A 25,273-nucleotide genomic window follows, 5' to 3' on the forward strand; every position below is an offset into this window, starting at 1 on the left:
TTTTTTTTGCAAAAATTATTTTAGAAACGTTTTCATAAAAAAATTACTGAAACAAATAATTACGTACAGACAATGATTGCCGTGATAATAATAATAATTTATCGAACGTATCATTCTTTATTACACAATACATTAGATTAAAGAAGATATTAGATTAAATATTTTAAAATGTATTATAGCTAATCTATTATTATATATGTATAATATAATATATTATAATATACATATATTATATGTATAGTAAAAGGCGCTTAAATCTTAATTTCTATGCAATTCGAAATATATTAGAGCGCATCACTAACTACAAGCCCTGCCTACCGAAATTTGCATATGTAGTGGTTTAACAGATCAACGTAATAGGCTGACGGGCGGCACTTCTGAACTTCGGGATCTTTGTCTTTCTTTTATATGTTCTCCTCGTCTTTTCATTTGGAACAGAACGCTCCTTTACCAGTCTTCTTGGTAACATGTTGAGTTTATCCCTTTATGAACTGGACCAGTCAAATCTTTTGGTCTCCACCATAAATATACAAAATGAATATCGCAGAAGGATATCGACCTTTTAAAAATTATATTGAAGCGCTCAATTGCGATATTATCACAAATATTTGATAAAGCATGAAACAATCTATTTTTTATTATGATAAAATAAATGAAAGATAGGATAACAATTTTTTCATAATTTCTTGATATTTATATTTCTTGATATTATATTTATATTTAATAATTGCCTTGGAAGAATAAAATTATTTCATATGATTATCCTGAACTCACGAGACTCTGAACTAATCAGAATCTTCCTGATAAATTCAACAAACCGAGTACATTATATCTCGTTAAGCAAGCCGTGTTCCTCGCCTGTTCGATTAATTCCTGTGCGGATAAAGTCGTTTATTTGTCATAGTACCGGCTCTAATTCTTCTTCCTTTCTCTTAATTATACCGTTACGTGTAATCGCTCTCCTTAATTAGTAGCGTTTTTTTTTGTTCCGTTTCGGGCCAAGCCCTTCGTATCCTCGATAAATCTACCAACTTATCCCGTGAATCTTTCTTCACGGTCGGATAATAAATATTATGGCCGATTAATTACAAGATTTACTGTCGATGGTGTCATTGAAAAATTTCCATACATTCTATCCTTTCCTTTCGTATGGAGTGTTTTTTCTATATTAAATACAAGATACACGTGTGAATTTTTGTAACGTTTTATTTGCAGATACATGGAGTTTGATTAAAGATATTTTAATTACGCTATATTTTATATAGAATATTTTAAATTAATTTAATTACACTAATTTAATATAAAATAAAACAATCAATGTTTTCCAATCGTCGTGTAGGACTTACCTGATTTCATTCATTTCCAACTTCTCTAGATCTCATGAGATCTATCTACATTTCTATAGCCATTCAAAAGATTTCATACAATAGAATTATACTAACAAGGCATTTAGCAAAACTTCAACTGTATAAAAGAGTAATTTTTCAACTGAATAAACCGAGTGGGACGTCTGATATTACAAATTCTTCCAGTTGGTCGAATTTGTTCAGACATTGATAGGACAGTGGTAATTACACCTTAAGACCCCTCGTTAGAGTCGTGCAATTGCTCTAATAAATTTGCATATTTCTTGTCAAGAACACATGTGCCAACCAGAGCGTTAAATTATAGAGCAGTTCCTCTGATCCAAGTAATTGGGAGCTAGTGAAATTACTAAACTTTTTCTCTTTTTTTTTTGCTGCATGTATATAATACTATTTAAGATTGTATGTAAATTAAATAAAAGCCTCGTAATAATGATCCACGTTGTTATGAAGATATTGTATTCTTACAATAATTAGAATTGTAATAAGTATATCTGGAATATCATACTGTGATAACAACTTCTTGTATTGTATAATATCTATATCGAATAGTTCTAACGATTTATATACATGAAATCATTCTTTTACAACATTTAGATAATAAATCAAAATTTGATGATGTTATTTAAAATGTATCGATGTATGAATGCTTTCTACATTTTCTACGCCCGTTACACCTTAGATGGCTGAAAAAGCTTCATATTCCAAACTACATATCAAGTAATACATAGTTCCCTCTGGGACATACGTAATCGTCGATTAAGCAAACGTTTATAATCAAAGATCTTTAGAAAGGAAAAGAAAAAGTTCGCTCAGTAAACTGTATGACCCGTTATTCATAGTTGCTCGTGAAACATTTATAATAAACGTTTTCCTCGCTCGCATATCGCACTGTAATAGCGATGAATTTACGACCGTATGTTACGTTTTTCAATGACGTTCACAATGCTGGCCTGTTATATGAGACCACGATCGAATCGCACAGTTAGTAAACTCAATAATTACCTATACCGTCTTGTATCGTCTGTTAAAGTTCTGATTACATGCCGGCTGGACGGTGTGAATAAAAGGCATCAACGAAATCAACACCTTCCCGATTATTATACGTACCTAATTTATATCTATTGCGATCCTTAGTCGAGATTTACACAACATAAAAAGTATAATCCTTAGAAATATAGATAAATGATTATTTTGAACCTATAATATTTAATTGTTAACTTCCTGTAACGTTCACATGATATTTAAATGCACATAAAACTTAATAATTAATAGTAATTAATATTGCAATTTTGTCGATTCACATTTATAAATGATAAGAATTACAATGATATTTTGCACAATCGTAGGCTACAGTAAAATTACCATTTAATTATAACTATTTGTTCCATGTAAATTAGTTTCATGATAGATATTACAAACCATAAACTGTATGAAGCATTGCAATTAATTTTAAGAGATAACGAGTGTTAATGACAATGTCCAGGGACAGGATGCCTGACAGAATACATAATCAAGTAGTATCACGGCTAAAACGTAAACCATATGGCCATAATTGACCGATCATGAGATCACTTCGAGAAAAATAAAACATTGTAATTAATAATAAATGGCAAGAAAGACATATGTAATACATAGCCATATCTTCATTTATTCAAAGCTTCGAGTTTGCATAAAAGTAGTAGGTCTGAAATTTTCTTCGATCGAACGAATAGTTCAACAGAAGCAATACTGCCAATTCCGTTTCCGACATTTCACACTAGCCGCAGGAGTACCAAAAGTATTGTCTTTCGGTATAATCATGGCCGGGATTAGAGCAGACACCGAGACATGCAATCCGCTCGTGTTTCCTGCAGCTACAGATCAAGGAGGAGGAAAAAAAGCATCCACAGTATTGTTACTACGTAGGGTCGATGAAACTGCTAGGTGGCATCTAATGAGAAGGAGCGGACAATGAGCCTTTCTAACTTAAGTGCCCTAGGGTGAATACCAGAAGAGTGCTCCTACCACCCTTCTTATTTCATTCATTTATTCTCACGCTTGCTTCACGAATCAGACGAGTTATCTGACGAGAGAGCTCCACTATGAATGGTTTCAATGTTTCCGCAATATTTCAAAACAGAAATCTAGTTAATCGAATAATCATATTTGAATTTCAAACATAAAATATGTTCAGAAGATTGTGCGAAGAATTTTGTTTCCACCATAAAATTTAAAGAAAAGGAAAGAAAGGTTCTAAATGATCATTATACCTATAATTAATTAATAATTAATATCTGATAATTTTAATGTAACATTTTTTAATATGTTATATCAAATATTATTTAACCATCTATATCATTGAGCGAACTACATAATAATAAACAAACTAATTTTAAACTTAAAACAAATTTTTATTTTTTTACATATGAACTAATCTCAACTATTTTTCATAAATATTCCCATATTGAAATATTTATTCAATGATCACATAGCAGTAAAATAATAAATAAGTACATACCAAGATATCATACCATTTTTTATAAAGAATATCAATTTCTTCTCTTATTGTTTCTAATCTAATTTATATCAGAATGATTAAAATCACTACATGACATCCATGTGACAGAAAAAGCTAAATAAAATTTAAATAAAATTTGATTCATCTAAGACATATTAGATATATCTAATAGAATTATCAAATGATTAATTAGTATCTTTTTATTAAATCATATAACTCTGTACAATTGTATAAATATTATTTTAAATTCTAGTGTAAGTTATAGAATTTAAATTGAATTAATATGAAAATGATATAATATTTCAATACAAATTTCTGTACATATTTGTTTAATAAAAATAACTCTGAATGATTATTAATATGAGAATAATTAGATTTTATGTATGATATATATTTTAAGTTATATATAAACTAAATTCTTTTAGCTAGTATTAGTGCAAAAACATTTTGTTTAATGTTTTTAAAATTATCATAAGAAATCATATTTCTTTTTTAATAATATTATAAATTCTTAACATCATTGTGTATTAGAATATCAAATTTAAGGAAGGAAATAACTTCAAAATGTTGAAATTTTTTAATTCTATTATAACTTAATCACATAAAAAAATGTACAATGAGTGTATTTTCTTATTGCATATGTTGAATTAGACGACTCTTCTAACTTCAAAGAAGCGTTTTAGATAGAAAATTTGTCCTATTGTCATACAAACCAAAACCATAGCTTCAAAAAATGCCCACATAACTACACGAGTATTTGTGCTTTCACTGATAGCTCTGTGATTGCGATCTCTAACCTAAAAGTAAAATATTAATTTTATTAAAAGCTTTAAAAAAACATAAGGAAATGAAGCACAAATTCTAAAGAGAAATTACCTGCATGTATTCTTGCTCATTTTTCACACCCCATAAACTTGTACTTAATTCTTTTATCATATCATCTATTTTGTTATGGTGTGAATCTGAATTTTTCCCATCTGAAGTGTTTTCTACAGGCTTTGGATTTTCACCAATATCCATGTTAAACATCACTACTTTTGGTGTCATACTACTTTTCTGATTGCCAAAACAATATGTATAAACACCATCAACATGTGCAGCAAATGTATATTTACCACTGCTTTCTTGATCACCTTGATAAATTACTTTTCCATCAGGACCAATTATTTTTACATCTATGTCTAGAAATCCACCTTCTGCTATTTCAAATGTAAGACCTATGAAAATAATATCATTTTTGTATGAATATAATAACATTATTTTAAAAGATATTATATGAAATAAATAAGGATATATCTAAGTTAACATATGGTATATACTAATATAAATACATTAGACAAGTACTATTACAGTTTATTATCTAAATCTTTAAATTATAAAATCCCAATAATTTTACCAAATTTGTTTATTTAATCTTTATTGAATTAAAATATTATCCAAATAAAAATTTAATAAATTTAAATTTGATTTATATTTCTTATTGTAATATATTATGCTAATTGAAATAAAATAGTACTTCTATTTGCATAAAAACAAGTTGTTTAGAACATTTTTAAAATAATGATATTTCTAACAGATTTGAGTAAATACTTGTATGTATGTCCTATCAAGTTGTAAGAATGTTTTAATTATCTAAATCAACAATTTTTAATAATGTGGAAAGATTTTTTTATACTATTTTACATGATTTATACCATATTAATTCCAAAAGCAATAACAGAACCTTTGTTTAATACGTGTATTTTTAATACTAAGAAATTTCTTCGATTAACATTCATCTCGAAACATAAGAGCAATTTTATATCAAAGTTTCATTTTGGAAGATTGAAAGTTAATATTTATCTATAATACATATATTAAAAATAAGTACAGAAGTGGAAACTAACCCATTTTCGTGCCTGTTTCCACATTGTCAAAGAAACATTCTTCGGCATGTGCGTCCACGGTAATAAAATAGCAGTTTACTCTGGAGCTCAAAAAAATTAGGAATAAACACGAAATGAGCCACCTCATTTTATCAAATTACAATTTGAATCAATTAAAATCGACATACGATTTGTCTTTTACCTGCCACTTCACAGTGGCATGTTGCTACCACAGCGCCACGTATGCATTCTGCCGTGAAATAAATAATATAGATAGATGTACGTCCTACAAGAATTATCAAACCCGTCAAAATGATAAATTCCAGATATTTTTGTAATTATTAAACAAAGCTAGGTGTTTCCAACAAAAACCAAAATAAAATTACAATTATATATACATATTGATTTGCATCATATTAATGTTTAATCAATATATTGAGATACCCATTAAAGGCTAATTGTTCGTCTATTTTATTCTTATAATATAATACTAGAAAGTACCAATTACAATATGTTTAAATATTGAATAAAAATTATTTTACTTTTATTACGTAAATATATACTTAGAGATATACATTTATGAGATCGTAAGCCTATACAGCACTTCTGAGAATTGCGAGTAAAATTTCGAATAGATTTGGAAATTTGATAAAAGAACAGTTCATTATTACAACTACAATTTTACAGAATTAATTATTTTATTTTGTGCTGAAATCTAAATCTTCTAAACATATTTTCTAAAGATTAGGTTTCTAATGATTTAAATAATTTTTTATTCTTTAATATATTCAATTCAAATTCAATTCAATTCAAAACGTCAATCAATTTAAAAGTATAATCTTTAAAATATGTATGTACTTGTATTTCTTTTACAAAACAATAACATCAAAATTTTAGCGCGCTTGTAGAAGTACGATGTTTATATAATTATACTATTCGAGTGAAACACTTTTTTTACTGATTAAAACAATTTTTAATTCATTATTTACCATCAATTTATTAAATTAACGTAATAGTGTATATATATTTAATAATGAATGAAACACTATATTAAAAGTGACTTATTTAACTTCGGATGCATATAACAGAAACATTTTATATAATACAAAATATTACTGTATTTATTTATACATATTATGTGTATATTATTATCTAATCTAGTTTAGATTGTAGTATTATTTGATAATGTATTACTGTCACATGTAGTTCATTCATGGTTCATGATTTTATGTTATAAAAAAGCAACATAAAATACAAATTTTTTCTGAAACAATCAAAATTTATTGTTAAACATTGTTAAAAAATAAAAAGTAGGAAGTATGAGTGGTATGTGCTCCCGATACATAATAACGCGAAATATTTTTCACCATCATCGAAGACAAGATTTCGTTGTTACTTCATCTTTTGTACCATATTTATCTTCCAAACAAATACGTAGCAATTCTGATTCGTACGTATATATACATGGATATATATATACATATATATATAGTATTGTCACAGTATCATTTATATAATTTAATTGTTATATATATATGTATATATAATGTTGTCACAGTATTATTTATATAATACAATTGTTAAAATATAGTACTTGTTTCATCATTACTAATTTTCAAGTGTAATACCAGTAAAACTAGCATATGTTTCCTATGAATCTATGGATGGGAATAAAAATGCTTCCAAGCGACCTATAATAATAATGCATGGTCTTTTTGGTTCAAAGACTAATTGGAACTTATTATCAAAAACAATTCATCGGGATACAGACCGTAAGGTAGATACCCGGATTTTGTGTAATGCAAGGAATACTTAAAATAAATTTATAGGTGATAACTGTAGATGCAAGAAATCATGGAGATTCCCCACATTCTTCAGACATGACATATAGTCATATGGCACAGGATATAGTTCAACTTATGAATGATTTAGGATTTCAAAAATCTATATTAATAGGACATAGCATGGGTGGTTCCACGATGATGTATGTAGCTTTAAATTACCCACAGCTAGTAGAGAAATTAATAATAGTTGATATGTCTCCGGTGAGGGTCAGTCCTCAGCTCATGGAAATGGAAAAAATATTCAAAGCCATGCGCACAGCAAATTTAGAAGGAATCCCAACATTGACAAAAGCACGTACTAGTATAAGAGATCAACTTGCAAATGCTATTAAATCATTACCTTTACGTCAGGTAATTAAATATTTATTATATTCCATATAAACAGTTAAAATAGCTGTCATTCATATAAACTAACATTTTCTTTATTTCAGTTTTTAGTAATGAATTTAGTAGAAGCAGATATTGGGAAATATAAATGGCGGGTAAATTTACCTGTATTAGAGCAAAACTTTGCATCACAAATAGCTGTATTTCCAGATGTAGGATCAAAAATATACAATGGACCGACATTGTTTATAGGTGGTTCTAACAGTGATTATATAAGAGTAGAAGATCATGATAAAATAAAAAAATTATTCCCATCCGCTGGATTTACTTATATAAATGGTGCAAATCATTGGGTTCATGCAGATAAACCAACAGAGTTTTTAAAAACAACAATTGATTTCGTTAATCAGACATAATTTATTATCATTTCATATGTAAAAAAAATACACAGTATATTTTGTAAATATATACATGTATTTGTGAAGTTTTTGACATTACATAAATCAAGAGAAAAATAGTGGAGTAAAATATAATTTTATGCAGTATAAATAAATCATAAATGTTGTGCTTGTTAAAAACTTACAAAGCTCATCTCTTTAGCCTCTTGTTTGCTGCTTTCATAAAAAATACATTCAATGTCATTAGTTAAGATTTAGTAGTGATAAAACTGACAAACAGTTTTACACAAGGCCATATTTAAAATAATAACTATTTAAATATTAGGCATCATAATAGAATTTTTAATTATTATAAAATTAAAAAACATTTATTTAGCTATAAGTTCAATATAGAAAATTGTTCAATTAGATATGTATTCAATTAGAAGAGTGAAAAGTTGCATGTGAAGCAAATTCAACTTTTAAACATTAATCTAAAAATTTGTGAAAATTGCAATTATTTATAAAAAGAAATAAATTTGGAATTTTAAATTAGCTAAATATTTGCTACTATTATCACAATTATTTTTTGCAAAGTGCAAGTTTCCTACTGACTTTATCTACTAAAGTACATCATGTGTGTGTCCACCATTATATGCATAATCAGCTTTATTATGCATGACCAATTGATTGTCCACAAAATAAAACGAATCTGAACGTGTTTCAAATGGATTTGCAATCATTTCAGAAACTGTAAATTTTATATATTAGAAATTAATAAAATCACATTGAAAAATTATTTATTGCTTACCCAAGTCAGCAGGTAAAGTAGGAAACTCATAAATGTGTTCACAAGTATTCTTGCTATTTGGTATACAAAATCCAAATTGAAAGTCAAAGGTTTTCAACAATCTATCCCGAAAGAAATGACGTTCAATCATTCGGAAATTGTTCACTGGTTTAGAACCCACCAAAAACTCAATTGTAGCTCCGACAGTTTTTAGTTTAAGAAATTGAGGTGTAAATTGATACCGTACAAAACGGCCAGTATTAGCATCCTCACAACCAGATTCTTCATTTTCTGGTTCCAGATCTTGATTGGAATCACATTCTAAGATATAAATAATAAAATTTCATTTATAAATACATTTGTGTCAAATTTTGTTGTAATTATCATTAATTATAATATCTACAATTGCTAACCAGTAGCTGGTGGTTTTGTTATCTCAAATAATATTGCTCCTGTCTCTAAGTCTCTGATTTGAAATCTTGTAAAATCTATGTCATAAATATTTGCCTCTGGAGAACATAAATACTCTGAAATTAATATAGATATGTAATATATATTTGATCTTCCTTATTTATTAATATATTGAAATACAAAAAATATCAGTATATACTATCTTACTGTCAGTAATTGTAGGTAATCGTAGCACCATTTCTGGGGTTATAGTTGTTTCCTGAATATTTCTATTATCTGTACTTTCCTGATCTGCTGATGGTGTAAACGGAGCAATAGCTTCATTTGACTTATTCTCGCTATCAACACTCATAATTTAAGCGTAATTGAACAATATAAAGACAATTATTTATATTCGAGATCACGTATGACAATTATAAAATATCACATATGATATTCATTGAATATCCTTAAATGAGGTTTCCCCTTGTCAAAAATATTTTACCTAATATTTTTCGTTGTAAAAATATTTATATACTCAATGTTACTTCCATTGCACGTATATTGTGGCATTTCTTTATATGTCAATAATTATTTACGTTTTATACACAGTATTAATCGTGATATTATGGCTATCGAAGAAACTATCGACTTGATCACTTATTTAAGAAAGTAAAAAAAAATAACTAGAAATCTCGTGTTACTAGTACTTCGTGGATTTCCAGGGAAATTGAATTTTCAATTAAAAATTAAATTAAAGAATTATACATTTTATACATATATATTTATTTAGAGAATTAGAATATTAAACTACGCATACGTTGACAAACAGATATTTATGTTGTATGTTTTATGTGCGCAACAAAATAGAATTTTTACAAATTATTTTAATTTACAATTTTAAAAATTGGTGAATAACACATTTTAGCCAATAGTTGCAATATCATGTAACTACGGTTTTATACACAGATTCGGCAATTCGTAGAATTTTTGCTAGCGGGGAATGTGATCATTTTGATCATGATTTTGATGTATTCTAATTCTCTTTTTAGTCGCATAGTGGCGCTGTCGCGAAATTCTGAAAAACACGCGCATGCGTCTTTGTAACAGTAAGCGACGAAAGATGTTTTTAGGCCGCTATATTACCATCACTACTACGACTCTTATTGTGACCGTGGTCGGCACTCATTTTACCGCCGAAGCAATCATGCACCGATTAACGCATTACTTTTGACTACGTCATTGATAATGAATGCGTATATGTGAGCTTTTGCGAGTTTCGCGATAACGCCATCATGTTGCTAATAAGGAAATTAATGTTATATACGACATAAGATATCAAAATGTTAACATCTCACTCCGTAGGAATTGTCGAACCTACAATCATATGTATAAGGTCAATAAGATTCACGTTCTTACGAGATAGATGAAGATAAATAAAGTTCTCTGTCTTTGTCTAAGGCATTCACATCATGCCACGTATGTGCAGCCAAGCTTTTATGTTTTCTATGTTGATTTTTCACAACTTGACAGGACTCAATTTTCCCTAGGCTTCGGTATATGAATGGCGAGACTTATTTATATGATCGTGGTCACGACCAGTAGATTAGCTACTCATTTCTATCACGACTCAATTTTCGGATGATTTCCCCTAGAGAGTGTCGAGAACAGTTTATAATGATTGTAGTCTGTCTCGCAGAGTGTAGTTTGAGAGCAGACCTTTCCATGCTCTCCATCTTGATGTTTTTCGACTCGAAAGCTGGACGGTTTTCCCTAACGAATGTCCAGACCTGTTTATATGATCATAGTGAATAGTGATTGAATAGTAGTTTAATATTTCACGATGTTAGATTCATGAAGCCTTCATATGTTTACAATAAACAGAAAATTTATATATGTATTATCGGAAGCATATTCAAGATATATAATAATATATAACATAACAAGTGTGTATCCTGAATATAACTACATATAATTTGTTGACAACAAAAGAAAGTTTTACAAGATAAGTGAAAGGTAAACTCAACTCGATTTTATTAATATTTATTGTCGATTATGTCAACTATTACAAAGAATGTTCGTACGGAAAATTTAAAGAGACGCTTAAAGGAATCGTTTTGTTTAATGGACACTGATACTGATGGTTATTTAGATTATCATGAAATGAAAGCTGCATTAAAAGCTTTGGGATTTGCAGTAAAAAAATCTTACATTTTATCTATTATACGAATGTATGACAAGCGTGGATATAATAAAATTTGTTTCGAAGATTTTAATTACATTGGTACGTTTAAACAAAAAATATCAAATTTAATCAAATAATCTGTTATTTATATTCTTAAGAAAGTTTGTAATAAATAATGCGTGTGTTTTCATAATCAGTACTATCTTAATTAAATTTTACACTTACATAGTATCAGAAAAGTTAAATAAGCGAAAACCTTTAGATGAAATTAAATATGTGTTCAAATTATTTACAAATGAGACTGCAAATGACAAGATAACAGTAGAAGATCTCCAAAAACTTAATAAAAAGCTTGATTGTAATCTGACTAATGAGGAAATGGAACTTATGATTAAAGAATTTGATTTGGATCAAGATGGTTCTAGTAAAACAAGAATTTGATTTTGAATTAATTAAATTATTGAGGAAATTTTAATTTTATTGTTTATTTCATTCATTTTATATTATAAATAATTTTGCAAATTATACCTATGATTTCAGTTGATCAAAGTGAATTCTTGGATATTATGGCAGATCTGACATTTTAAAGGACGTTTGTTTTCTTGTTGTGAATATAATTATTATTTCATAATATTGTTGTGAATATATTCATTAATATTGTCACAATGAATCTTGGAGTTAATTGGGAGGAAGAGCATAGACGGACATTATTAGAAGGAAATGCAATACTGGATCGCTCATCACAATCTATTGCTAGATCTCAAGCAGTTGCTGTTGAGAGTGAACAAATAGGAACAGAAGTAATTTCTGAACTGAATGAACAAAGGGAACGATTATTGAGAGCAGATAGAAGATTATCCCAAACAGATGAAGAATTAGATAAGACAAGAAGGATATTAAATGTTATGCGAAGAAGAATTTTAATGAATAAATTTATATTAATTTTAATTATATTACTGGAAATAGCTATACTTGGTGCTATTATATATAAGAAATTTATATAAGAAATATAGATTGTAAATATTATCAATGTTGTATATAAACATATATATATACATATAATTAATTTATATGTATATACGCACAAGCATTCAGTGCATTTTTATTCATGTCCTGTGTAATATATATTATACAATATAATATATGTGCACATTTTATTTAATGTTACATTGTAATTAATACGTTCCAATGAATTATATGTAAAACAATAAATATGTTACAATTTGATGCAATTTTACAAATTGATATACCCTGAAAATCATTGGTATATGATATTGAATGAAAAATTATCAACTACACAATACTTGTTACTAATATGTATGCATATGTACACAGTTATTTTTAAGTCATCGACTGTACATACGTATTTTACAGTTATCGACTTAGCAGACTGAAAACTTAGTCAATGATTCGCCATAGCAAACTGCAGAGGGCGTAAAAAACACTCTGTTTTTTTCGAGATCGGTATTTCAGAACATGAGATACAAAGTCTCATATATAATGTCATGTCTATTCTATACTTAGTTAATGTTGGAAATTAGAACGACTAAGGATTGAGGAGTCAAGGAGAATCTTTAACATTTTATGAATTAGTAGATGATCGGGTCATGGCGTATGTTAATGTTGCTGAATGGAAAACTGAACAAGTGTGCGAATGGTTGAAAGGTGCGAAAAATTGAATTTCCTTTTGAATCAGTGTTATACATCGATATATTTTAAGGAACAAGTGTACTCTATTATGTGCAGAAACAATGTCGTGAAAATTTGCGTGTGAAAATTTTGCAGTATACGCCCGCACCTGTCTCTTCACCCCTCTTTCCTTTTAATCAGTCCCTTTATTGCATGTATAAAACAGTATTTATTCAATTATTCATTACAATCACATAATTCGTAAATGATCATTATAAAACGAATCTTTAGTAATACTAAATCTTTCCTAAAAATATTTTAAAACTGCAATATTTTCATTTATTTTCCTAATCTGCACCGTTAATATTCGGAGGAGTTTATAAATGATTATTGTTCACGTAATTTCATTATTGTTTTTTTCATTATTATTACTTTTGAAAGAAACGAAATACTAAATGAGTAATTATTATAAAAGCAAAAATTATAATTATTTTTCTCTTATAACTTTGTTCAAATTCATGTACCAATCTTTCATTAAAATATTATGATTTCACTTTCACAATATCCTTTTTTTCTTAAAGTAATTGAATCCTTTAGAGAAAAAAATGCTTCTTGTTTTAGGTTTGGATAATTCTGTTCTTCCCTATGTGCATAGCTTTACTAATCATGGTGTTAATGGACAACAGTTATTAAGTTTGAGACCCGAAGACCTAGAACACCTTGGGGTATTGAAACTTGGTCATCAGGAAATTATTCTTGAAGCAGTAGAATATTTGAGAAATTTCCATTATGAACTTGATCGTGAAAATCTGCAACTATTGGCATTGCGACTGTCTTGTCAAGCGCATAGTTTACAAAATGAGTTGTCTCATCAGACAGATTCGAAGCCTGTTACAACCCAAACATTATCTGATGTAGCATCAGTTATAATGGCTGTAAAACCATTAGTAAGGTGGCTTGATCGACCTCCCTTTAGTGGACAATTAGAATATAATGACAAAAAAGTTGAATTAATGAAGTTAGCTTTGGAAATGGCCACATGTGCACAAAGAGATAGATTTGCAGAAAAACCAATAGAAGAAATTAGAACAATTTGTGGACAATTAGCAAAATTGGCAGATTATATAATACAAGATATTACTGATCCTATGATATTACAACCTGCTAGTTTAGATTTGGCAACATTAAAAAAGAAGCCAGGAGATGATTTAGTAAGTTCTGAAATAATATCAATTTTTTAAAATAGGGTAATATTCTTCTATTTTATTTTTATTTCTAAATAATTTTATGTAATGAATATAATATATATAAAATATTTAACATAAATCATAAAATAGTATACTTCATAATCATTAAAGTTATCTGCTACATCCTTTAATGATAAAACTATAACCATTGATTCAACACATCTGTAACTTCCTATTTAGATAGTCTTGTATTATAGAGTGAAACTGTTAGAGTAATATAATTATTTCCTAATAGGTATGAAGAATTAAAATTGGAAAATATTTTCTTTTGTAGGGATTTTATATTTTACCATCTTTTCATGGAGCTCATCAAATTGCGGAGATTAAATTTGGATCAGCTGCACATCAGTGTGGTAAAATGGAAGAAGGAGATGAGATTGTACAAGTAATTTTTCTTTTTTTTTTAAATAATTAAAAAATTATATTTTTTATTCTTTTGTTTTTTTCTGTGTTTATTTGTTATAAATATATAATACAAATGTTTAATTTAATTTAAATATTTTCCAGGTAAATTATCAGACTGTAGTCGGTTGGGAACGAAAAAATCTTTTAGAATTATTTCGCGAAAGCCCAGCAGAAGTATTATTAACTTTGAAACGTAGACCAAGACATACAAAAATATATGGTCAAATTTACATAAAACCATATCGACTTCCAAGCAATAAAAAAACATCTTACACAACACGGTGGCAACACAATCTTCCTTCTCCAAGGCCAGAATTATTAACTATACCAGATTTTACAATGCCATTACCAAGGTATATATATATAGACATGTACCTCATTTATAAAATATATACAATTTCGTTTCTAATATAATATAAATTTGTAAATTTGTTTAGGCCAAAGAATCCCAGTCCAGAACCTGCAAGCATTCTAGATACTGTTAATATGTTAGACACAATGATTATAGATAGTAGCGATTCGGATAGTGAAACAGATCCACCTTTATCTATTCGATTATATTCTACAAAACCAAGAAATTCAGTTCAAAGACGAGCTACTATAACTGGTGCTAGTCCAACTACCAAGCATGGAATTGATATAGAACAATTTTGGAAAGAATTGAAACAGGAACATAGTACAACTTCTCAATTGCGGGACAAAGCAGCATCTTGCGCTCATGGTTTAGATAATGTACCATCAAATATACGACCACAAACATGTATATCTATAGAACAAAATAAAAGAAAAAAAAGGAATGATGGACAAACTGACGATAAGAAAGTACAGTTTCAAGATAAATCTATGATGAAACATGATGTTCCTCAAATAGGTAATACAATCAGCGTAATAAACGAGAAAAAAGATGAATGTAAAACTACCCAAAATTGTGAGGAATTGTGCAGTAATATAAATACAATCAGCCAAATTTCTCAAACATCTGTTAATGTTACCAATAACAATAACTTGAGTGATACGAGTGTGCCTTTAGATGAATGCAACAATTTTATTAGGGATAAACATAGTAATAGTAAGAGTACGATAAGCAGTAAGGAACTTAGTATATGTAACAGTAAAGAGCGAGGAAGATTAGATAAAAGTTACAGTACACCAGCGTACGATTCAATGGACGCTGACAGTATAGAAGACAGAAGGCAAAAGTTGTTTCATGCGTTAGAACCGTCTGCAAATAATGTAAGCAATGTATCCAGTAAGACTGATGTTCAATTGACTTTTGCGAGTTCCGAAGATCAACAAAAATTAAGAGATATTGATGATCAAAAACAAAGTATTCAAATAAATTTTGATAATATTATTAAAAAAAATAATGATACTGATAAATATGTTACACAAGATAACAAAAAAAAACAATGTTCTGAATCTGAACATTTAGATTCGTTTAAAACTTCTATGTGTAAGGTAATTGATGCAAACCACAAAATCAGTATAGAAAATAACCAAAGCAATAATGAATGTATTAGTATTGATGTAAATAAATACGACAAAAAGAACATAACAAACAATTTAAGTGTAGAAACGGAAAATATATCAAAAATATGTAATACTCAAAATTTTACAAATAATTCAAGTTCCAATTATGAAACTAATGAAGATAAATTAGAATCAATAAATAGTTTTATGCAAAACAGTGGAGAAAATAATTCAAACCTAAATAAATTTGAGAAGATTCTTCAAACATTTAATGGACCAAACCACTGTGGTCTAACAGAACATAAAAAATTAACAGAAAAAAAAGCTAATGTATCAGTAAAAGAAAATATCCAAGCTCAAAGACAAGTATGGACAAATAGTGATCTGAATTTTACTGAAAGTAATGTACAGATATATAATAATATTACTAATAATATTACTCGAAACATTCCTCAAATTCAAATTTGTCGAAAGGTACAGAATGATAATACAAAAGCTGAAGATTTAATTATTCAAGGAAATGCAATGCAATCTTGCAAATGTGTAGAAGTAACAAAAACTGACTCTGATAAGAAGTTAGAAAATAAACCTCATCTAATACCTCCAGATCCGCCTCCACGTAAATATTATTCAAAGTTAACAATGGATTCATCTATAAGTAATACTTCAAAGATGTTTGATGACCAAGAAAAGTGTTGTACGCCAGAAAAAATTAATACTAGAAAAGATTTAAAGAGTTTGGAATATTATACGGAAAATCATATCAGAAGTACCTTGGATTATAAAGATAAGCAGGATTATTTTGACGTTTGTAATAGTTTTACAGAAAAATTAGAATTTATTGATGATATGAATACTCTAGATAACGAACTTAGACCTAGTTTAAACTTGGATTCTACATATTTAGAATACAATGATAAGCAAATAAAGGAAACTAAGTTTATCTGTGATAAGTATGAACCTATTGTTGAGAAGTCTATATACACTAATTCAACAATGGAATACCATGATACTGAATCTTATTCTCAAAATACGGATTCTCCAGATGGTTCATGCTCTTCAAAGCAATTTCTAGATCATAAATCTAAAGTGTCTGAAAAGGAAAAAAGTTTTGAGAAAGGTGTAGTTAATAAAGCTATGATGGTGGCTAGAAGTATTGGATTGCATGGAAGTTTAAGCAAATCTTCCAGCAATAGTCCCAGAACTAATAGAAAACGAAGTATATTATTTGCAAGTAAGTAATTGTCACACATTGTATATATTTAATAGATATTAATATATATTAATCTTTAAATACTTATACTTATTGATTTTTACATTACCTTTAACTAGGAAAGCGGAATATCTCTGTTAAAGATATAGGCACAGGTGATTTAGAAGGATGGTTAACATACCGCACGAGAGGTGCAGGTGGTGCTTGGGCCAAAGCTTGGTTTGTTTTAAAGTGCTCTTCTCTGTACAGGTTCGTTAACCAAATTTTTATATCTACATATTTATCTTACAAATATTTATTTTATTATATTTTTAAATATAGGTTTAAAACTCAAAATAGTATAAAAGCCGACTGTCTCATAGCTTTAACAGGATTTACCGTATCACGAGCTGCCGAAGTAAAATCAAGAAAGTATGCGTTCAAGGTTTATCACACAGGAACGGTATTTTATTTTGCTGCAGACACTGAAGATTTTCTTGCCTTATGGGTAGATGCAATTAACAAAGCAACCTTAGGTGCGGATGGTCACAGTAGGAATAGTGCGCTTTTCAGCGAAACTGACGAGAGCGATAGCGAACAAAAAAGTAAAACTAAAAATGTTCATACTTCGGAATATAAACCGAACTTTGAAAAATCGTTCGGATCATTAAAAAAAGTTGTTCGTAAAGATTCTCCCTCATATAAGGATCATGAAATTAGTGGTGCTAGTTTAGATAGAAAATATCTAAAATTCCTTGGTGCAAGAAACAATGTACCTGTTCCAACTGCACAGTTTAGAAGTTACAGAAGAGTTCTTCCTACATCTACGCCTAATAAGTAAGAGTTAATATGGAATACCTCGTTTAAAACAAAAATAAAATATGAATATTTTTCAGGAAACAAGATTCTGTTCCAAATTCGCCAGATTTGCAAATGACGATTGCAGGAAGTACATTTTATGGATTATGTGCATCTCATAGTGCTACTGATATGTCAACTAGCACTCAAGATATGGGTGATTACAGGCGTACCACAGACAGGTAACATTTTATGTTGCATGCTACAGAACTAATATATCAATTTTGTTATATTATTTAATCTTTTATAATTCTACTAAACTTAAATTATTATGGTTTTATTTTTTTTTATTGTACACGCGAAAATAAATTTTTAACTAAAGAATAATAGCAATTAAAAATATTGTTATATTTTGCATTTCATAATAAAATAATTAACTAAAAATATTGACTGCATTTATTTTATATGTATGTATATATTTTGTGCATGTTTTTCCTTATTGTAACTGTTTTCCTATACACTATCCTTAATGAAGTAGAGCACATTTTATTCGCTTTTACACATACATATCTCTTGTTATCCTATTGAATATTGTAAAGTAATTAGTGAAATAGTATTTAATATTTAGGTGTCTCAGTAACAGAAATAGAAGAGCAGAAGATTTACAAGGTTTTATTACGTTAGAAGAATTCATGTTGTTGCAACAAGAAGATCAAAGACAAATGACGAAAACTAGGCCTGTATCACCACGGATGACTCCTTTAACTAGCGATCACGTTCATGTCCAACATAGGAACTTTCATGATAATGAGACTGTTAATGAACAATCCAGATTTGTCAGTGATGGAACTTTCAATAATGATGTTTATATTCGAAATAAAAATAGTGATGAAGTAGTCAATAACGCTGCTTCTGCATATGGTTATTCTCGGAATATGGATACCATTCACGCAGTGCGACAATATAGCGAAGATTTTGATTCAGAAAGAAATGAATATAGAGGAGAATCATCAAAACATTCGGTTCATAAAAAATCGAACGAATTTTATTACGCTAATAAAAAAAAATTATCAGATGGCTCAAATATTCAACAATTGAAGCCATGCAATTCATTTCACTGTAAAACTATCACAAATGACCAAAAACCTTCTTTGTGTCATAATAAATCAGATATTGTTGATGGGTCTGGGAGGCAAGTGAGCTTGAATTGTGAATATAATACTAATATTTATACAAATCAAGCACAATCTTCAAGTAATCATGACATTTTTAGATCATATGATTATTATTTGCCTAAAAATGTCAATAATTTATCAGAGGACATGAAACTGACACCAAGACGACTTACTCGAAATGATGGTAACTTTCATTATTTATATAATAACTTTTTAATATATCAAGATTGATACGATTTCTTTTTCATTTAGGTTCTTCAGGATCTACCAACGACCTTACGTTTCATACTTTCTATGAAACTTTACAACGTGCAAAGAAAGATGCATCCATTAGTCGCAAAGGAAGTTTCAATCTAACAAATCGTCGTGATCATGTTTCTTCAGACAAGCATTGGTTGGACTCTTTGCGACGAGGTGATAAAAAAGATATCAATTGTGATAAAACTCGTTTGAAAAACGTAGCACAGTACCACCCACCACCTATACCAACTTCTCCATTCGAACAAGAAGGTATGACTGCTGCATTTGAGATGCATTTAGATAAAGGTGAACAAGTTCAAAAGACAAATCGATTGAAAAATTTGTTTGGCAATAAATGTCAGCAGAAACCTTCTACACTTGATTTACCTAAAGAAACACAAAAAACTTTATTGGGTAAATAATATACTTTAAATTTCAGTTATATTTTATAATAATCTTCGACTATAATTTATGTATAAATTATAGGGTCACCGAGATTACACAGAGCGTTATTTAAAGAAAAATGTTACAATCAGTCACGATTACCAAGTCGATCGAGCAGTCAGAGTCCTGGCGATAGTGGAATCAGTCAATCTCATAGTTCCTTCAGTGGAAATAGTCCTCAAACTCTCAGTCAGAGTTTTAGTTCGGTCAGTTCTGTTAGTGATTGGAGTCCAGATACACCATCGCCGTGTACTCCAAATTTAATATCGAAGGTATATATTTCAATAAATAGTAATTATAAATATTGTGTCAAATATTAACATAATAACAAGTATTTATTTTTAGGGTATTGCAAGTCAGCCCTCCTATCAGAAAGGTCACGCAAGCATAGGTAGAAACTCATTGACACCACCGACTTTGCCTTACATACCACCACCTACATCACCACCACCTGATTATCCTGGTCTTGAATATCCGCCAGTATTTGAACCTGGTACTTATTCTCTCTTGGATGCTTCATTACTACGTAATCGTAATAAAAGCAATCGAGATACTCATTAACCAATGACACAACTTAGTTCGTTAATCTACACAATAATAACCAAAGATAATGTGTTTCCTTAATCATTTATCTATATATAATCAGGTATTTTATATAAGGAATTCAAAAACAAAATAATATTTTTTCATAAAGTATTAAAATTTAACCGTCCATTTTATAAGAATCTGAAGGTTATTGAATCATTTTTTTATACAAATTGAAATTATAATCTATCCACTCAATGGTAAGAGCAAAATAATAGTTGAGTGGACGACTGAAATTTAATACGATATACCATTACTTTAATAATATAAAGATTACTTGAATTAGACTACGCGCGCAGTAGCGACAATTTGTCGCGCGATAGTTTTGTCACTCTCGCTCGCATCAATCGAAAGTTCAATTTCATCTTTTAATAAAAAAAAGTGTCCTGAATTGCGTTGTCAAATGCGCCCAAATCGCATTCTTTTCGTAAATGACAAAACTGTTGTGCAACAAATTAACGTTAGTGTGCGCATAAATTATTATTTGTAATAATTATTAATATAAGTTGCTAAATTGGAACTTATTACATCTTTTAAAATATTTTAATTACACTAAATGTTTATTGTATATTCATTATGAAACCCTATAATAATTACTAAGTAGGTAGATTTACATATAAATGTTATATATGTAATGTAACTTTTATACATAATACAGATAAAATGATATGTTAATGGATGAAGAAAATTAATGAAAAATTTGATGACAAACATTAATTGCTTGCAATAGCAAACAAAGAGATCAATTTTTTCATTTCTAAATGAATAATCATTTTATTATTATATTCATACATATATATGCAAAACTTTTTATTATAAATAACTTTAAATATGCGAAACAGAAGTGCTCTTGAATGAACATTATTAAAACACACAAATAATATAAATTTCATTTCGGTAAAATATAGCAAAATTCTGTTATACTTTTTTAAACATATTTTATAAATAGCTTTAAATATACATTAATCGTCGTATATACATATATAGTATACATATATTCATACATTTATATATAATGTGATGATGTGTAAAGTGCCTACATATCTCTTTTATATAATTTTTGTATATATGATTAAAATCATACTTTTTTAGCTATTAATGTAATTTGAGCTGCATGACTTTATTATATTTTATGCTCAAAAAATTTTGAAGAAGTATTATATAATTAAAACTATTCAAGTTTTAAATTATGTATTTTGTGTATTTTTTACAATAGTTTATAGTTATTATATATGTATCTATATATTAAAAATTTAATTGTATATAATAAGGCTGGCTATGAATATTATAAAACGCTTTCATTACTAAAACAAATGTTTGCAACGTGTACGATAATATTGAATAAAATAAATTATTCGATACACTTTTTATCATATAATATAATAATTAGACTGTGGATCGCATAGAAATCAGTGGAAGTTGAAAGAGATATGTAATCCAAGTTCATTTCCCGGACTGTGAAGCCGAAAAATAAAAGAATAAAAGAATATAGGACTGCGGATATATGTGTAAATTCATATTTTTATAAATCCAACTAAAAAATGGAATCTAAATAGACAATTGATTTATTTACTAAATAATGTAATGAGTACTAAATTCTGAGATTATTTAGATATTTTTAAATATTATGTACATAATGTGTAATAATAGCGTTTATCATATATATTTTAAATGATATAACTTTATTTAAAATTTATGTTTGCTTTGATTTTAACATATTCGTTTCGTTTGTTTTGTATGTTCGATTATCTCGTAACTTGTAACGCTCGATTAAAAATTATCTTATCGATAGAAAAAGATATCGATAACCTATCGAAGGACTTTTTGAGTTGTGTCTTGTGTCGGTTGTATCCGCGATCGTTGTGTCTGTCTGCTGGAATTTTGTGAACTAGAACATAAAATAAAAGAAAGAAATTAACAAAATGTCAGTTCCAATTGATTATATTGATTTAACGACTGACCTACCAGATCAATCTTCAAAATTACGAAATAAGGATGAAATATTTGTTAATTTAACAATAACAAAGTCACGAAAGCGTGGTTCGAAAAAACAAGTTGCACAACTTGAAGATTCTATCATGTACGTATATATTATCACATTATACTTCCTTAATTTTAATCGAATTTATTTGAAGGTAAACATTTTTTTAGAGAAATAACAGATAATAATAGATGTAAAGATGTACAAACAATGGAAATCATAGATCTAGATAATATCAATAGTCCAAAAGAAACTGGAATATGTTATGCTAATGATTCTGGAGAAGAAAAGTTAGTTGTATTGACCTGTCCAATATGTTATGAACAGTTGTCTTCTAAAATGAAACCTATGTCTACTCCTTGTGGACATATATTTTGTACAAAATGTATAACTCTAGCTCTACGAGTACCTAAAGTTAAGAAGTGTCCAACATGTCAAAGAATTATTAAATTACAATCTTGTACCCGTTTATATTTTTAAACATATAGATTTTGGTTCTCATATTTATGTACTTTTTATATTAGTACTATCATAAATATGTAATTTGCCCTAAGTTTTGAGTATTTTAAAGTGTATTTTATGATATTTCTGTAGTTATATAAATTCCAATACTTAATCTCTAATTATGTATAGCATATGCTGTTATTTTTGTATCTATTCGTTATAATAATTTAAGACTTAATACACTTTTAATTTATAAGAAAAAGAAATTAAAGCATTTGATGAAATCTAAAAGTGTATCTATTTCAATACATCTTGATTTAAAGGTCATTCATTGTTTACATTTTGTTGTTACCTTGAAATATCTCCAACATATTTAACATAACATGAACTATTTTATATTCTTTGTGTATCTGGTTTTATGAAATTTATTGACATGATTTGATGTATTCTCTCGATTAGTATAATTAAAATTTCAAAATGTTTAAGACAAAGAAAATACAAAAAGAAAATCATATGTCATTTTTCGTTGGAGGCACTGCAATTGGAATGGCTGGTAGATATTATTTTAAATTATAATATGATTATGTTCTTTGTATTCAACTTATGTAATATACATATTATTTATTTCATAGCTGGTCTATTAGCTGGAAGATTATTTTCAAATACATCAATTAAAAAAAATAAAAAATTTGGTAAGTAATTTTTAATAATTTAAATAAAATAAGAAAAGGTGAAATAATTCTTAATATTTTTCATTTTTTTCTATATAGAACCTGAAATTCTTATCAACAAAAATATGAAAAAATATTCTCAGGATGATAATATTTATGATGTATATTTTAATAAAAATCATCGTAATATACGTTCTAAAAGTGCTTCTCAATACAATGAGAAAAATCACATAGAGAAACCAGTGTCACCAATTTCTTTAAATAAATTTGATGATAAATTAAAAAATGATATTAATAATATTAATTCAAGTTGCAAATGCAACAAAAATGAACATAAAGTCTTTCATGATAACAAAAGTCATACTCCATATAATATAAGTATAGAAAATAACAATGAATACAATGCACTTACTGATATTTTTCCAGAAAACACAAAGGAAGAAACAAAGAACAATAATTATTTTAAATTAGAAAATACTAAACAAGAATCTTCATATGCTGTCCAATCAGAAAATAATGTAAGTGTTAAAGATGAAAATTGTTTGAAAACATTAAATGTTGAAAAAGAAGCGTCAAAAGCTGCAAAAATTTATGAAAGTATGCAGTTAACAGACGTATTTAACAGTTTATCTATTAATTTCTGTGAAAACAGTACTATTTATAAGAATCTCCCAAATATAACAAATTCTGGGAGTGGTTCAAATATTTCATCAAGTTACACTGATAATGCCAGTAATATGGCTACATATGATACTACATATTCCGAAAATGCAGAACAAAGTAACATTTTTAATTTTTCTTCTATTGAAGACTTTTATGAAACTGACATAATCTCGTCTACAAAACAGAATAATTTCAATGATATCTAAAAGTTTTTAAATGTAATAACTAGAGTGCAGATTTTTATGGGTTTTTAAAAAATTTTTAAAGTACAAAATTACAAAACATGATCATAATATGAAAAATATATAAACTGTCCAAAGTACAATGTTTTCTATAATGCTCGGTAGATAAAACAATTGGCCACAGAGATCCTTTAATGTGAAATATCAAGTTAAGCCATATTAATTCTTTAAAATTCTTTAAAAATCCGCAATCTAGTAATAACTATTACAAAGTTAAGTTTTTAAACTAATAACAATATTGTTATTTAGTTGGAATATTTTCTTTTTTATTACATGTATATTGACAAAAAAATATTTTGTATAATGAGAGAATAAATAAATGATTTAATACAATTAATGCATGCATATTTTATATTTTTCGTATCTATTTTTTACATATTCCAAATTTGAATCGAGGTCGTTCATTGGTGTACTAATATTCAATGTCATTTCCAAACAACGGATT

General features: G+C 28.0%; 8 protein-coding genes across 19 annotated transcripts; 6 read left to right on the forward strand and 2 right to left on the reverse strand.

Annotated features, from left to right (window-relative positions):
- Positions 1 to 4,426: 4,426 nt before the first annotated feature.
- Positions 4,427 to 5,983, reverse strand: LOC117243637 (transmembrane emp24 domain-containing protein 2-like). 2 transcript variants are annotated; one of them, XM_033511286.1, is made up of 4 exons: positions 5,932 to 5,950; positions 5,751 to 5,830; positions 4,741 to 5,081; positions 4,427 to 4,661 (listed from the first exon to the last, which is right to left on the reverse strand). In XM_033511286.1, the coding sequence occupies exons 2-4, from the start codon at positions 5,752 to 5,754 to the stop codon at positions 4,512 to 4,514; spliced, it is 495 nt and encodes a 164-aa protein (XP_033367177.1). In that variant the 5' UTR covers positions 5,755 to 5,830; positions 5,932 to 5,950; the 3' UTR covers positions 4,427 to 4,511. The 2 variants fall into 2 exon arrangements, with proteins under 2 accessions (XP_033367177.1, XP_033367176.1); XM_033511285.1 differs by having other exon boundaries at positions 5,751 to 5,983.
- A 639-nt stretch (positions 5,984 to 6,622) lies between these two features.
- LOC117243539 (protein ABHD11) lies at positions 6,623 to 8,384 on the forward strand. 11 transcript variants are annotated; one of them, XM_033511129.1, is made up of 4 exons: positions 6,623 to 6,639; positions 7,350 to 7,501; positions 7,559 to 7,924; positions 8,005 to 8,384. In XM_033511129.1, the coding sequence occupies exons 2-4, from the start codon at positions 7,436 to 7,438 to the stop codon at positions 8,314 to 8,316; spliced, it is 744 nt and encodes a 247-aa protein (XP_033367020.1). In that variant the 5' UTR covers positions 6,623 to 6,639; positions 7,350 to 7,435; the 3' UTR covers positions 8,317 to 8,384. The 11 variants fall into 11 exon arrangements, with proteins under 11 accessions (XP_033367020.1, XP_033367024.1, XP_033367017.1 ...); XM_033511133.1 differs by having other exon boundaries at positions 7,361 to 7,501; XM_033511126.1 differs by lacking the exon at positions 6,623 to 6,639 and adding an exon at positions 6,865 to 7,179.
- A 15-nt stretch (positions 8,385 to 8,399) lies between these two features.
- On the reverse strand, positions 8,400 to 10,464 carry LOC117243541 (protein unc-119 homolog B). The gene is made up of 4 exons (XM_033511134.1): positions 9,686 to 10,464; positions 9,481 to 9,594; positions 9,089 to 9,388; positions 8,400 to 9,028 (listed from the first exon to the last, which is right to left on the reverse strand). Exons 1-4 carry the CDS (start codon positions 9,828 to 9,830, stop codon positions 8,901 to 8,903), a joined length of 687 nt encoding a protein of 228 aa, XP_033367025.1. The 5' UTR covers positions 9,831 to 10,464; the 3' UTR covers positions 8,400 to 8,900.
- A 725-nt stretch (positions 10,465 to 11,189) lies between these two features.
- LOC117243542 (vesicle transport through interaction with t-SNAREs homolog 1B-like) lies at positions 11,190 to 12,661 on the forward strand. The gene is made up of 2 exons (XM_033511135.1): positions 11,190 to 11,473; positions 12,183 to 12,661. The coding sequence occupies exon 2, from the start codon at positions 12,308 to 12,310 to the stop codon at positions 12,644 to 12,646; it is 339 nt and encodes a 112-aa protein (XP_033367026.1). The 5' UTR covers positions 11,190 to 11,473; positions 12,183 to 12,307; the 3' UTR covers positions 12,647 to 12,661.
- LOC117243543 (cell division control protein 31-like) lies at positions 11,484 to 12,163 on the forward strand. Its single transcript, XM_033511136.1, has 2 exons — positions 11,484 to 11,741; positions 11,872 to 12,163. Exons 1-2 carry the CDS (start codon positions 11,513 to 11,515, stop codon positions 12,081 to 12,083), a joined length of 441 nt encoding a protein of 146 aa, XP_033367027.1. The 5' UTR covers positions 11,484 to 11,512; the 3' UTR covers positions 12,084 to 12,163.
- Positions 12,662 to 13,249: 588 nt separating the features above from the next.
- LOC117230182 lies at positions 13,250 to 21,384 on the forward strand. The gene is made up of 12 exons (XM_033487325.1): positions 13,250 to 13,307; positions 13,893 to 14,482; positions 14,793 to 14,903; positions 15,026 to 15,276; positions 15,361 to 17,627; positions 17,726 to 17,855; positions 17,928 to 18,422; positions 18,482 to 18,625; positions 19,012 to 19,742; positions 19,811 to 20,212; positions 20,285 to 20,514; positions 20,588 to 21,384. The coding sequence occupies exons 1-12, from the start codon at positions 13,250 to 13,252 to the stop codon at positions 20,801 to 20,803; spliced, it is 5,625 nt and encodes a 1,874-aa protein (XP_033343216.1). The 3' UTR covers positions 20,804 to 21,384.
- Positions 21,385 to 22,523: 1,139 nt separating this feature from the next.
- Positions 22,524 to 23,579, forward strand: LOC117230187 (E3 ubiquitin-protein ligase RNF4-like). Its single transcript, XM_033487333.1, has 2 exons — positions 22,524 to 22,907; positions 22,979 to 23,579. The coding sequence occupies exons 1-2, from the start codon at positions 22,750 to 22,752 to the stop codon at positions 23,286 to 23,288; spliced, it is 468 nt and encodes a 155-aa protein (XP_033343224.1). The 5' UTR covers positions 22,524 to 22,749; the 3' UTR covers positions 23,289 to 23,579.
- A 61-nt stretch (positions 23,580 to 23,640) lies between these two features.
- On the forward strand, positions 23,641 to 25,047 carry LOC117230186 (bromodomain-containing protein DDB_G0280777-like). The gene is made up of 3 exons (XM_033487332.1): positions 23,641 to 23,805; positions 23,885 to 23,944; positions 24,023 to 25,047. Exons 1-3 carry the CDS (start codon positions 23,730 to 23,732, stop codon positions 24,790 to 24,792), a joined length of 906 nt encoding a protein of 301 aa, XP_033343223.1. The 5' UTR covers positions 23,641 to 23,729; the 3' UTR covers positions 24,793 to 25,047.
- Positions 25,048 to 25,273: the final 226 nt, after the last annotated feature.

The sequence above is a fragment of the Bombus vosnesenskii genome, unplaced genomic scaffold (assembly GCF_011952255.1).
Source record: "Bombus vosnesenskii isolate JDL3184/JDL3185 unplaced genomic scaffold, Bvos_JDL3184-5_v1.1 scf7180000013266, whole genome shotgun sequence".
In the NCBI taxonomy this organism is placed as follows: domain Eukaryota; kingdom Metazoa; phylum Arthropoda; class Insecta; order Hymenoptera; family Apidae; genus Bombus; species Bombus vosnesenskii.

Bases quoted from the DNA above. Each gene is read 5' to 3' on its own strand.
- LOC117243637 (XM_033511285.1), bottom strand. From the start codon at position 5,877: ATGAGGTGGCTCATTTCGTGTTTATTCCTAATTTTTTTGAGCTCCAGA. The intron at 5,082-5,750 runs GTTAGTTTCCAC...TTATTTTCATAG, and splicing joins GGAAACAGGCACGAAAATGG to GTCTTACATTTGAAATAGCA. The intron at 4,662-4,740 runs GTAATTTCTCTT...TTTTACTTTTAG, and splicing joins ATGAGCAAGAATACATGCAG to GTTAGAGATCGCAATCACAG.
- LOC117243539 (XM_033511122.1), top strand. From the start codon at position 7,049: ATGAGTGGTATGTGCTCCCGATACATAATAACGCGAAATATTTTTCAC. The intron at 7,180-7,349 runs GTACGTATATAT...CTAATTTTCAAG, and splicing joins ATACGTAGCAATTCTGATTC to TGTAATACCAGTAAAACTAG. The intron at 7,925-8,004 runs GTAATTAAATAT...TCTTTATTTCAG, and splicing joins AATCATTACCTTTACGTCAG to TTTTTAGTAATGAATTTAGT.
- LOC117243541 (XM_033511134.1), bottom strand. From the start codon at position 9,830: ATGAGTGTTGATAGCGAGAATAAGTCAAATGAAGCTATTGCTCCGTTT. The intron at 9,389-9,480 runs GTTAGCAATTGT...TTTATATCTTAG, and splicing joins AACAAAACCACCAGCTACTG to AATGTGATTCCAATCAAGAT. The intron at 9,029-9,088 runs GTAAGCAATAAA...TAAAATTTACAG, and splicing joins TACTTTACCTGCTGACTTGG to TTTCTGAAATGATTGCAAAT.
- LOC117243543 (XM_033511136.1), top strand. From the start codon at position 11,513: ATGTCAACTATTACAAAGAATGTTCGTACGGAAAATTTAAAGAGACGC. The intron at 11,742-11,871 runs GTACGTTTAAAC...ACACTTACATAG, and splicing joins CGAAGATTTTAATTACATTG to TATCAGAAAAGTTAAATAAG.
- LOC117243542 (XM_033511135.1), top strand. From the start codon at position 12,308: ATGAATCTTGGAGTTAATTGGGAGGAAGAGCATAGACGGACATTATTA.
- LOC117230182 (XM_033487325.1), top strand. From the start codon at position 13,250: ATGGCGTATGTTAATGTTGCTGAATGGAAAACTGAACAAGTGTGCGAA. The intron at 13,308-13,892 runs GTGCGAAAAATT...TTCTTGTTTTAG, and splicing joins AGTGTGCGAATGGTTGAAAG to GTTTGGATAATTCTGTTCTT. The intron at 17,856-17,927 runs GTTCGTTAACCA...TTTTAAATATAG, and splicing joins AAGTGCTCTTCTCTGTACAG to GTTTAAAACTCAAAATAGTA.
- LOC117230187 (XM_033487333.1), top strand. From the start codon at position 22,750: ATGTCAGTTCCAATTGATTATATTGATTTAACGACTGACCTACCAGAT. The intron at 22,908-22,978 runs GTACGTATATAT...ACATTTTTTTAG, and splicing joins CAACTTGAAGATTCTATCAT to AGAAATAACAGATAATAATA.
- LOC117230186 (XM_033487332.1), top strand. From the start codon at position 23,730: ATGTTTAAGACAAAGAAAATACAAAAAGAAAATCATATGTCATTTTTC. The intron at 23,806-23,884 runs GTAGATATTATT...TTTATTTCATAG, and splicing joins CACTGCAATTGGAATGGCTG to CTGGTCTATTAGCTGGAAGA. The intron at 23,945-24,022 runs GTAAGTAATTTT...TTTTCTATATAG, and splicing joins TAAAAAAAATAAAAAATTTG to AACCTGAAATTCTTATCAAC.